The sequence below is a fragment of the Scyliorhinus canicula genome, chromosome 2 (genome assembly GCF_902713615.1).
Source record: "Scyliorhinus canicula chromosome 2, sScyCan1.1, whole genome shotgun sequence".
In the NCBI taxonomy this organism is placed as follows: domain Eukaryota; kingdom Metazoa; phylum Chordata; class Chondrichthyes; order Carcharhiniformes; family Scyliorhinidae; genus Scyliorhinus; species Scyliorhinus canicula.
Genome location: NC_052147.1, coordinates 246,021,679 through 246,034,085, shown reverse-complemented (window position 1 = coordinate 246,034,085; position 12,407 = coordinate 246,021,679). Strand labels below are relative to the sequence as shown.

Sequence of the window (12,407 nt, the reverse complement as noted above, 5' to 3'; positions counted from 1 at the left end):
AAAAGTGTCGTTTATTGCAATTATTGAGTACAATTTGCCTGTTAATTAATGTTTAATTTATGTTTCTTTTAGTTCGATTGTTAATGTATCATCTATATGAAGTGAATTCTTGTTCATTGATTTCTTTCAGTGATTTTTCTTTTTGTTAGTTTGGTTCTTTTAGTTAATGTACAGGGAATATAATACAATCCAGAGCTTAAGGAGGGGAAAAGACCCGACAATTGGAATTTTGAAAGCCAAAGTTTGAACTGAATTGGGGATAGCTTTCCCACAAGGACCAATCCAGAAGGGGTTACGTTTGGGGTGTGGGACAGGGGTGTGGTGCCCAGATGAAAAATAAACAGTAAAACTGTTTTTTCCTTCTGGGTGGACAGTGATGCAAGGAAGTGGTCAGGGGTGGCTTTATCTGTGATTCGTATACTCAAAGTAGCAAGACCATGTGAGATGACAATGTCACGAGTGGCTGTGAATATGGATTGGAGCGTTTGCATCAAGGAAGAGATTAAGGCCGGACAAGAGGACAGTGCGAGTAAATTATGAGCTGGGATGCAAACAAAGATAGGAGGCTAAAGTTCAAGACAATAATGGAGCAGAGCATACAGTGTGGGAGTTAATATTTGCCAAAGGCAGGCAGTAAAGAAATTTTCCAAATTTTGTAATCAAGGTCCAGTCAAGTCAAGGCAAAGGTTGTATCCTGATTATGACATTCAGACTGAAACGAACTGCTGCGCTTCTTCAACAGCAGGAAACAAAAGATGGAGTCATCTATGAAACCCCTCACTTCAGACATTGGTCTGTATTTTAAGTCATTTAAACTCTTCCTGGAACGATCCACTGAACATCAGTGCATGGAAAAGTTCATTGACGAGAATCTGCCAGATGTAGTAACCAGGTAAGACTTCTTTAAGGTCGTGTTTAAAACTGGGGATTCAGAAAAGAATATGAGACAGATAGTCTTTTACTTATTCTGTGGAAATCTTTCTTTAAATCTGTGTATTCCCTAAATGTTTTCTTCTATTTACACAATGGCTTGCAATAGTGGGTAACATTCTTACTGTCAATTATCAAGTGATGGTTGAAAATTTCAGATATACAGCGTCTGTTTGTTGGGATCTAACTGGCTTACTAACTGCTCGATGTAGCAAGCAGGAAGATTGCAATCATTCCCAGTTATCAATGCCTCACCCGGTATATTGGGAAAGAAAAAATAAAGCATCGTACAGGATTGCAGACCTTCTCCTCATACAGATCAGTTTATCTTGCAGTAAAGCCAGACCATAAAATCGCAAGCCACTGGAAAAGGTGAATACTGGTTAGAAATGTATTCAGGGGCAGCACGGTGGCACAGTGGCTAGCATTGCTGCCTACGGCGCTGAGGACCTGGGTTTGAATCCGGGCCCTGGGTCACTGTCCGTGTGGAGTTTGCACGTTCTCCCCGTGTCTGCGTGGGTTTCACCCCCACAACCCAAAGATGTGCAGGATAGGCAGATTGGCCACGCTAAATTGTCCCTTAATTGGAAAAAATAATTGGGCACTCTAAATTTTAAAAAAAAGAAATATATTCACCTGAAAATGGTACCTCAGGGATTGGTGATGAGGGTAGTGAGGAGAGAGGAGTTCAATTTTAAGTTTCATGGAACATTGTCGAGCTACGTCAATATCTGGAAATTTGTCTGCCATGTCACAAAGGAGATGGCTAATTGGGATAGGGGCTGGAATTCTCTGTTTGGGATGCCAGTGTAGCTTCCGGGACTGAATTACATACAATTCTCACTTGCATTGGGGGCGCTATTTGGTAAGCGAGTCAGGGCATGCTAATAGGCCGGCACTCTGCTGGCTCAAATTGAAAACAATTCCTGGCCCAGTAAGCATTCTCACTAATGGGGCCTGAGTTAGCGTCAAAGAGCCTGACAGCTGGTGCTGTTTTTAAGCGTTCCACTTACTGTACACACACTGCAGCCAGGAAGTTGGCTTACAGATCTGCCCTCCAAGTTCAGGAATTTGAGGTGGACCCACAGCTCCATGCCAGTGAGGAGAGGAGGGACACCCTCGCCCCCCCCCGGGTGGGCCGCAGATGCAAACCGACCCTCCTGGACTCCACCTGGGAGGTGATGGTGTCAGAGGCAGTCAGCGCTGCCAACCTCACCAGGAGCAGAGAGCTGGAGTAAGCTTTGCGCATGTCAAGTTAGAGACAGCCTGAGTGAGGGAGCCTGAGTGAGGATTGAAATTTGGTCATTTGGAGCAGTGTGGTAATTAAAGAGTTAAGTTTTGAATTTAATTTTCCTGGTTTTCAGTTCAACATTTAGTGGCCGAGTTAGCTGGAGCTCCCCCCACCCTCATTACTGAGTGGCAGTTATCTGTCAAACACCTGACGCCTGATTAGAGGCAAAGATGTAAATTGCATTCTTCTGTTTGAAGCTTACATTTTGTGAGTCATCTCAGTTTAGCAGGGATCTATATAAGTGAGAGGCATAAAGCGCACACTCAGTAAGCCTTGCGCACGTGAAGTTAGAGACAGCCTGAGTGAGGGAGCCCGATTGAGGATTGAAATTTGGTAATTTGGAGCATTATATTATTCAGTGCAGAGTTTGAGGAAGAGTTGCTTTTTCCCTTTTGTTTTGGTTTTGTTCTTCTGGTTTTGTAACTGTGAAACTGCAGGGAGAGATCAAGAGAGCATCCTGGGAAGGTAAATGATATAAAGACCTTTTCAAATTGTGGGGGGAAAAAATGAAGTGACATCACAGTAAAGCTGTGACTTGATTGGCTGGTGAGAATCTGTTAAATTCTAATGGCAAATAACATTGAAAAAACAAATAAAAAATAATTGATTAACTGCATAGAGGAGTAACTAAACTTGAAGGCAGAGATTAATATTTCGTATTTAATTTTACAGTAAATATCTTGCGCCAGGGCCATATAAATAATTGCAACTTAATCTGAAAACAATTTTAGTATTTATTTTGAATTAATTAAATAGTGCATGAATGTCACTCAGCAGAGTGCAGTGCTCTAACTGTGAGATGTGGCAGATCTGTGAAGCTTCCAGCATTCTGGCTGACTACATCTTCAGGACACATAACCAATGGCAGCTCCTCACAGACTGTCTGGTTCATTTTCAGCAGCAGTTGGTTGCAATTAGGAGCATACAGGTGGTAGAAAGTGTCGTAGATAGGAGTTATAGAGACATGGTCACATTCAAGGTGCAGGCAGACAGATAGGTGATTCAGTGCGGGAATCCCCTGTGGCAGTCCCCCTTCTCTAACAGGTATACCATTTTGGATATTATTGGAGGGATAGCCTCTCAGAGGAAAACAACAGCAGCCAGAACAGTCGCACAACAACTGGCTCTGTTGCTCAGCAGTGAGGGTAAAGTGCAGGAGAACGATTCTTTTAGTGGACCCTATAGTAAGGGACACAGATAGGTGCTTCTGTGGACATTAAAGAGACTCCAGAATGATGTGTTGCCGCCCTGGAGCCAGGGTCAAAGATGTCTCTGAACGAACACAGGACGCCCTGAGGGGGGAGGGTGAACAGCCAGAGATTGTAGTATATGTCATAATATACATCCATGTATATGATGGAGTGCAGACAGGCAGTGATTGACACACAGAATGACCAGTGAGCACACAGAACACAGCAGCCAATCACCAGACAGGACACGGCCACTATAAAGCCAGACGGAGTTCAAGGAGTTCGGCAGCAAGCTAAAAAGCAGGACCTCTCGGGTTGTAATCTCAGGATTACGTCCTGTGCCACGTGCCAGTGAGGCTAGAAATAGGAGGATAGTGCAGCTAAACACACGGCTAAACTGATGGTGTAGGAGGAAGGGTTTCAGATTTCACTGGGATCTCTTCCGGGAAGGTGTGACCTGTAAAAGGAGGACTGGTTGCTTCTACACTGGAGGTGCAACAATATCCAGGCTGGGAGTTTTGCGAGAGTCACTTGGGAGGATTTAAATTAGAATGGCAGGGAAGTGGGAAACAGAGCGTTAGCTTAGAAGGTGTAATAGCTGAAGGGGAAGTAGAGAAAAAAAATAAGAGAACATCACCCTCAGGCAGAGGAAAAATGGTGACAATTGTGAGAAGGGAGGTGGTGAATGCAGGACTGAGGGTGTTGTACCTAAACTGCAACTGCAGGGGCTGGTTAGCACAGGGCTAAATCACTGGCTTTGAAAGCAGACCAAGGCAGGCCAGCAGCATGGTTCAATTCCCGTAACAGCCTCCCCGAACATGCACCGGAGTGTGGCGACTAGGGGCTTTTCCCAGTAACTTCATTTGAAGCCTACTTGTGACAATAAGCGATTTCCATTTCATTTCATTTCATAAATGCCTGCAGTATACGGAACAACGTCAAAAAGCTTGTTGTGCACATTGAAATTGGCCAATGCTATGTTGTGGGCATCACAGAGACGTGGCTGCAAGGGGATCAGGACTGGGTTCTAAATATACAAGGATATATATCCTATTGAAAGGACAGGCAGATGGGCAAAGGATGCGGGATTGCATTGCTAATAAAGAATTAAGTTAAATGGATAGCAAGGTGTGATAGAGGATCAGAAGGCATAGTATCTCTTGGTAGAGTTGAGGAATCGCAAAGGTAAAAAGACCCTGATGGGAGTTATGTACAGGCCCCCAAGCAGTAGTCAGGACGTGGGGCAGAAAATAAATTTGCAGATAGAAAAGGCATGCAAAAAAGGCGATATTACAATAATCATGGAGGACTTCAATAGGCATGTGGACGGGGAAAATCAGGTTGGTAGTGGATCCCAAGAAAACAAATTTGTGGAATGTCGAAGAGATGATTTTTTGGAGCAGCTTGTGACAGCCCATTAGGGATCTAATTGCAACTCAGAGCATAATTCGAGGCCTGAATAGAGTGGATGTGGAGAGGATGATTCCACTTGTAGGAAAAACTAGAAAAACTAGAACCAGAGAACACAATCTCAGACTAAAAGGATGATTATTTAAAACATTTAAGACTTTTTACTATATTTAAAACAGAGATGAGGTAGAATTTCTTCAGCCAGAGGGTGTTGAATCTGTGGAACATTTTGCCTCAAAAGGCTGTGGAGGCCAAATCACTGAGTGTGTTTAAGACAGAGATAGATTGGTTCTTGATTAATAAGGGGATCAGGTGTTGTGGGGTGAAGGATGGAGAATGGAGATGAGAAAAATATCAGCCATGATTGAATGGTGGAGCAGACACGATGGGCCGAGTGGCCTAATTCTGCTCCTATGTCTTATGGTCTTATGATTCGAATGGGTGCAGGTCACTGGTGAGGCCTCTGCCCTGAGAGGGGCAGAGAACCAGCGTGTGTTCCAAAGGCCACGGTGCTGGTGTCCTTTGGGTGAGATGTACTCTGCTGATCCCGTTTCCTCTGCAGTGTGGCAGCACTACTGAGGAGTGCCAAGACCTGGTGGGCACCTACTTGAGTTTGACCATATACAGCCAGTTGCCGAAACAGCTGGGGCACCATTGTGTCCAGAGCGGTGGCCTGTGTGTGCTCCCAGATGACCAGAGGTTCTCTGAGCATTCAAAGGACACAGGCAGCACTCAGCAGTGAGAGTGGACTGGAGCCTGTAACTAGGGTCAGAGAGCTGCCTTTAAAACACCTACTTTTGTACCAGGCCACTCTGGTCCCGAGGGGGACACCCCATGTACATGGACTTGACTCCAAGTTATATCCCACCACCGTCCCTGACCCAGTCACCAATACCCCAGCAAGCCCGATAATATTTTAGGTATTTTCAGAGATTTTCTTCACCTCCCGCTCCCCCTCCACAATCGTGGCTCTCAGGCCCCGCTTGTACACACTTGCACTAATTCATCCCAGTGAGACCTAGAGGGGCAGAGCATCGCGGAGGGATGGAGCATGAAGTGTTCAAGCTAAGGTTCTCTGCCCGATTACGATTCCCGCTTCCGGTGTCGGGGAGTGGAGAACTCAGCCCAGGATCATCACATAATCATGCTGTTTGCGAATATTTCATCAACATGAAATGTTTCAAAGGTATGGCATTAACCTGGCAAAGCAAAAATAAAGGAGAAGAAAATTAATATTAATTTTAGTGCAGTGCACGAAACAACCCTTACTTAATTGAACAATTAACTTTCCAACTAATTCCATTTAATAAAAATTAGCGTGATTGAACCACAATGCCACGCACGAAATACAGAAGTGCTGCGTGGCCGATAGAAACCGGATGACCCGCTTCCTGTGATTTTCCCGGCTGACAATGCCTTGTGAGATCCAAAGCGATCTTACGAGGCATTGCGAATCAAATCCCCCCATTGTGGGTGCCTGGGGGTGCACTGCATGGGTGTTTGCGGGGGGGGGGGGGGGGGGGGGGCCGGAAACCCTTCCTTGGTGTGGTTGGGCTGGCGGCGGTCAGGCATCACTTTGGGGGCCCCGCAGATCAGGACGCCCAGATCTCATGCTACACCGGGGAGTTCCAGCGAGCAGAGCACGCCACTGTACAAAATAGGGCGATGTGCGACCCTGGGCCGCGCATCCCGCACTTAGGCCCCGGCACCACAGTCTTGGGAGCACCAGGAATCATGCGATTAAACGCACAAGCTATGGGACTTTGTTCCCAATCTGTTGAATCATGCCTCATGTTTTATTTGCACTTCATAAAGATTGAGTAAAAACTCGCTGCACCCAAGGAGTTCCATTTTTAATTAATTAATGTATTTGTAGGGCATTCCTCATTTCCTCCAATATCCCAGTGGCCGGGAAATGGATGCCAGTGACATCCCTGTGGGCGGAACTTCACATCTGCACCAGCTGGCAGGAGTTTCCACTCCCATCAAAGAAAAGGGACTTTCGAAATTCTTGCTGCATTTTACGGCCCTGCCCTGCCACATCGGGACTGTTAAATTCTACCCTGTCTATTTGGTTGCACTTACCACATTTCTGTAGATGTTACAGGCACCAAGAATACCAGGGGAGAGCAGAAAGAAAAATAGCTCCGGTTAGCTGCTAACTGATCTGCAGCATCAGCCAAGGAGATGTTTTTACTGCAACCAATCAGTGTGTGTAAGACAGGTCATTTTACAGAAAAGCAGCAGCACCTTGCAGCTGCCAAACAGATCTCGGTCAGTTTTCATAGTTTCTGACAGGATGCCACTGAGGTAATGCACAGCATCATATTGCCATTCTCCTGCCCTTCCACCCACTGACAACACAGATTCTGTTTGGGGCAAACAATGGGACATAATGCAGGAAAATGTGAAGTTAAGCACTTTGGTAGGAAGAATAAAGGAGCTGAATATTAATTAACTGGAGAAAGACTGCAGAAAGTTGCAGCACAGAGGATTTTCGGTTCCACGTGCATATATCACAAAAAGCGAGCATTAAGTTCAGTAGATAATACGGAATGCACATGAAATGTTGGCCTTTATGTCAAAGGGAATAGAGTATAAAAATAGAGAATCCACCATAATACCAGGACCAAAGAAGAGCAAGGTAGCCTGCCTCAACGATTGTCGACCAGTGGACCTGACGTCTGTTATTATGAATGGTTAGTCATAAGATAAATCAATGCCAGCCTCCCAGACGGCCTCGATCCATTGCAGTTTGTCTATCACCGCACCCAGTCCACAGCACATGCTATCTCCCTGGCTCTACAAACAACACTCAAACACCTCGACAACAAGGACACCAATGTAAGACTGCTGTTCATGGACTACAGCTCCGCCTTCAACACTATTATCCTGACAAGACTTATAACCAAACTCTGCAACCTTGGACTTGACCCCTCCCTGTGCAGCTGGACCCTTGACTTCCTCACCAACAGACCGCAATCTGTCAGGATCGGCAACAGCACCTCCTCCACAATAGTCATCAACACCGGGCCCCGCAAGGATGTGTGATCAGTCCTGTACTGTACTCCCTATACACACACGACTGTGTGGCAAGATTTAACTCCAACTTAATCTATAAATTCATGGATGATATGACTGTTGTGGGTTGTATATCAAACAACGATGAATCAGACCACAGAAGGGAGATCCATCACTTGGTTGCATGGTGTACCGAAAGCAACCTCTCTCTAAATGTTGGAAAGACCAAGAAACTGATCCTTGACTTCAGGAAGCATAGCACGACATACACCCTCATCTGCATCAATGACTCCGAAGTGGAGATGGTCAATAGCTTTAAGTTCATGGGGGTCACCATCACCAACAGTCTGTCCTGGTCCACTCACGTTGATGCAAAAGTAGCCCAACAACGTCTCTACTTCATACCGAAGCTAAAGAAATTCGGCATGTCTGCATCGACTCTCACAAATAGAACATAGAACGTAGAACAGTACAGCACAGAACAGGCCCTTCGGCCCTCGATGTTGTGCCGAGCAATAATCACCCTACTCAAGCCCACGTATCCACCCTATACCAGTAACCCAACAACCCCCATTAACCTTATTTTTAGGACACTAAGGGCAATTTAGCCTGGCCAATCCACCTAACCCGCACATCTTTGGACTGTGGGAGGAAACCGGAGCACCCGGTGGAAACCCACGCACACACGGGGAGGACGTGCAGACTTCGCACAGACAGTGACCCAGCCGGGAATCGAACCTGGGACCCTGGAGCTGAGAAGCATTTATGCTAACCACCATGCTACCGTGCTGCCCATGTTGACAGATGTGCCATAGAGAACATCCTATCCAGCTGCATCACAGCTTGGTATGGCAACTGTTCGGCCCAAGATCGCAAGAAACTGCAGAGTGAACTCAGCCCAATGCATCACACAAGCTTGCCACACGCACATTGATTCTGTATACGCCTCCCGCTGCCTCAAGAAGGCAGACAGCATTATCAGAGACCCCTCCCACCCAGGCTTTGCTTTCTCCCTGCCACTTCCATCAGGCAGAAGACACAGAACTCTGACGACCCGCACATCCAGACATAGGAACAGCTTCCCCACAGCTACGAGACTCCTCAACAACTCTCCTTTGGACTGTTCCCTGTAAAGAACTCTATTCACAATGCCCTATGCTGCTCTTGCTCATGTACTTGCTTTGTTTTCCCGCTTGTTCCACACTGTAACCAATCACTGTTTGTCGATGTACCATTTGTCAATGTACTCTGTTTGTTCTTTTTCTTGTCTACAATGTATGTACTGTGTACGTTCCCTTGGCCAGAGGAAAATACTTTTCACTGTATTTCGGTACATGTGACAATAAATCAAATCAAATCAAATCAAAGTCTTGATAAACCTCAGAAGGCACTAGGCAGACCACACCTGGAATACTGTGAACAGTTTGGGTCCCCTTACCTGAGGAAAGGTATACTGGCATTGGAGGTAATCTTGGGAACGTTCACTCGATTGATCCCAGGTATGGAGGGATTTTCTTATCAGGAATGGTTGAATTGCTTGGGCCTGTAAACAGTGGAGTTGAGAAGAATGTGAGGGAGGACAACACGGTGGTGCAGTGTTTAACACTGTAGCCTCACGGCGCTGAGGATACAGTTTCGATCCCGGGCCTGGGTCACTGTGCATGTGATGTTTGCACATTCCCACCCTGACTGCGTGCCCCACAACCCAAAGATGTGCAGGGTAGATGGATTGGCCATGCTAAATTGCTCCTGAATTGGAAAAACAAATTTTAAAAAGAAGAATGAGGTGAATTATTGAGAAATATAGGATTTTCAGGGGGCTTGACAGGGCATTTCCCCTGTGAGAGAGTCTAAGACCAGTGGGAATAATCTCAGACTAAGGATTCACCCATTTAAGAGAGATGAGAAGGAATTTATTCTCTCAGCAGTCAGTTAATTCTTTACCGCAGAGGGCTATAGAGGTTGGATCGTTAAGTATGTTCAAGGCTGAGATCGAAAGATTTTTAATCAACAAGGGAATCAGAAAGGTTATGGGTATAAGGCGGGAAAGTGGAGTTGAGGATTATCACATCAGATCAGTCATGGTCTCATCGAATGGGGAAGAAGAATCCATGGGCTGAATAGCCTACATCACCTCCTACGTCTTATGGTCTAATGAAGCACAGAATCCATGCTGAGAAATTCTGAAAACTACACTCTGAGCTTACTCAGAGGTATTTAAACGCTCTTGCAATTTTTGAGAAGTTTTTTAAATCCTTCCTAATATGACAATCAAAAACTAACGTGATATTTTAACTATGGCCCAATAAACTATTTGTTTAACTTCTCTTCACTTTGTGTAAACACAATATGGTTCCTCTTCTGTATCTAAAATGTCACCAAATTTTCCTTTGCTATTCCTGCTTCCTAGATTTATCACAGTCTATGCCTGTAAATCCCAAGTGATTTTTCACTCATGCCCCAGTGCTTTTCACATGAAATTCTGGAATGTTCCAGGCAGAATGTTAAATATTGGAGAGTAATTGTTGAGGTTATTACCTCAGACTGTTGCAACTGCACTCATTGTTTTCCATTTTAATTTCTTTGAGGTAAAAATAATTTTTAAGTATAAAGGCACATAAAAGGGGTGGCACGGTGGCGCAGTGGTTAGCACTGCTACCTCATGGATGAAACTTTATCTTCTCTAACCACAGGAAATCATACAGGTCACCCACCAAGCCTCTACCCCAGTGACGATGCTGACCACCACTCCAGCATAATTCTCTGCCATGTAATCAAAGAGGCGAAGGCCACAACATCGGCCTTCCTCCTCTCCATGAGTTCCGGATTCTATGAAAACCCGAACATCGCCACCAAAGGCTCCGGATCCATCTCCTCCTCCACTAGCCTTGCTAAGACTGCAAACACTCCCACCCAGAATCTTCCTCATTTTATCGCAACCCCACGGGGATAGGGTGGAAGTGGGGCTTAAGTCGGTCGGTGCAGACTTGATGGGCCGAATGGCCTCCTTCTGCACTGCATGTTCTATGAGTTAAAATAGATCAAATGCTGTGATAACTTTTGCTTTTCAGGTTTACAGATTAACTCTTCGCCTTTTGCATATTAAAATTAAGATCTACACAGCCATTGTTCAGTGAAACAGTTTGTGACAAATGTCATTTCAGGCTCATGCCTTTTAAAAATAAAATTTTATTTTCTTTGCAGCATCGGGAAAAAGGGAGCTCCCTGTCTAAATGTCTTGGGGGTAGGAAGTGGTTCAGGTAGGTCCTGCAGTGTCCATTGTTTGGTATCTAATGGTGTATCTGTTGTATTCATGAGGCATGTATGCCATCACCCCGATACAGAGTATTTAACTATATCCCTCCTCAAATAAAGGAACTGTCATAATATACACCAGTATGTCATGGTGCAGACACACACACTGATTGACACACAGCAAGACCAATCAACGCACACAACACCACAGCCAATCACCAGTTAGAGCACACTCACTATAAAGACAACCAGTGAGAGCACACTCACTGTAAAAAACAACAGTTTTCCTGCTCATTCGGGATGCAGCCTCTCAGAAGCACAGAGCTTACAGCTTGCAGCACAGATCTTCACCATGTGCTGAGTGCATAGACTGGTTAAGATAGGCATAGGTCTTTAGTTTAATCTAACATAGTGTCAACTGACAGTGAAAGTATGCTCAACAGATTCTAGCTTAATAAAATAGTGTTGTACTATTTCAAGTGTTGGTAGCCTGTATGTGTTACTGCTGAGGTAAACGCAGTCTCCACGGATCCAGAGTACCCAACACATCAGGAACCAAACTGTACACAGAACTCCCAGTATCACAAATGCCTTGTACAGTTGCACCAACACTTCCCTACATTTATACTCCATTCCTTTAGCTATAAATGCCAAAATTTCACACACCTTTCTTATTACCTGTTGTTCCTCCATCTCAGTTTTCCGGGTTTCATGCACGAGGACATCGGTACCTATGTGTAAAATGACAAAGGAGTCTTTTCCCTCCCACTCCAAGTTCCTCTGCAGTCCAGATGAGATATCCCAAACCCGAGCACCAAGCAGGCAATGCAATCTTTGGTCACAGGGAACATCGTCTATGCCCTTAACTAAACTACCCTTAATTATCCCTGATACATTTCCTTTCTCTCCCACACTTGAATGGCTACCTGTACGGTGCTGTGGTCAGTTTTTCATCCTCCCCACAGTCCCCACTCTCATCCACAAAGACAAGGAGCAAGAATATCAAACCCTGTTGGACAAGGGCTGAGGCTCCTGCAACCCCAGCTCCTGAATCCCTCTCCCTGCCTCACTCACAGCCCTAGTCTCCTGTCACTGACCACAGGCCGAATTCAAGGTAATTAATCTAAGGGGTGTGACTGCCCCCTGAAACACAGCATCCAGGTAACTCTCACCCCTCCCTGAGTGTCACAGCGTCTGAAGCTCAGATTCTAACTCATCAACTCTGAGCAGAAGTTCTTCGAGCAGACGACAGGTGTGGTCACCAGGAACCACAATGAAACCATTGCCCATTTCCATGTAAAACAATCTGG

General features: G+C 45.3%; 1 protein-coding gene across 3 annotated transcripts in view; it reads left to right on the top strand.

Moving 5' to 3' along the window:
* Positions 1-663: 663 nt before the first annotated feature.
* LOC119962084 (histamine N-methyltransferase-like) overlaps positions 664-12,407 on the top strand; it is a 233,759-nt gene continuing 222,015 nt past the window's right edge. For 2 of the 3 annotated variants that reach the window (XM_038789939.1, XM_038789936.1), the window contains exons 1-2: positions 664-892; positions 11,047-11,102. In XM_038789939.1, the coding sequence (XP_038645867.1) occupies positions 756-892; positions 11,047-11,102 (193 nt within the window). In that variant the 5' untranslated portion in view covers positions 664-755. The remainder of the gene's footprint in view (positions 893-11,046; positions 11,103-12,407) is intronic. The other variant, XM_038789938.1, reaches the window with a different exon arrangement.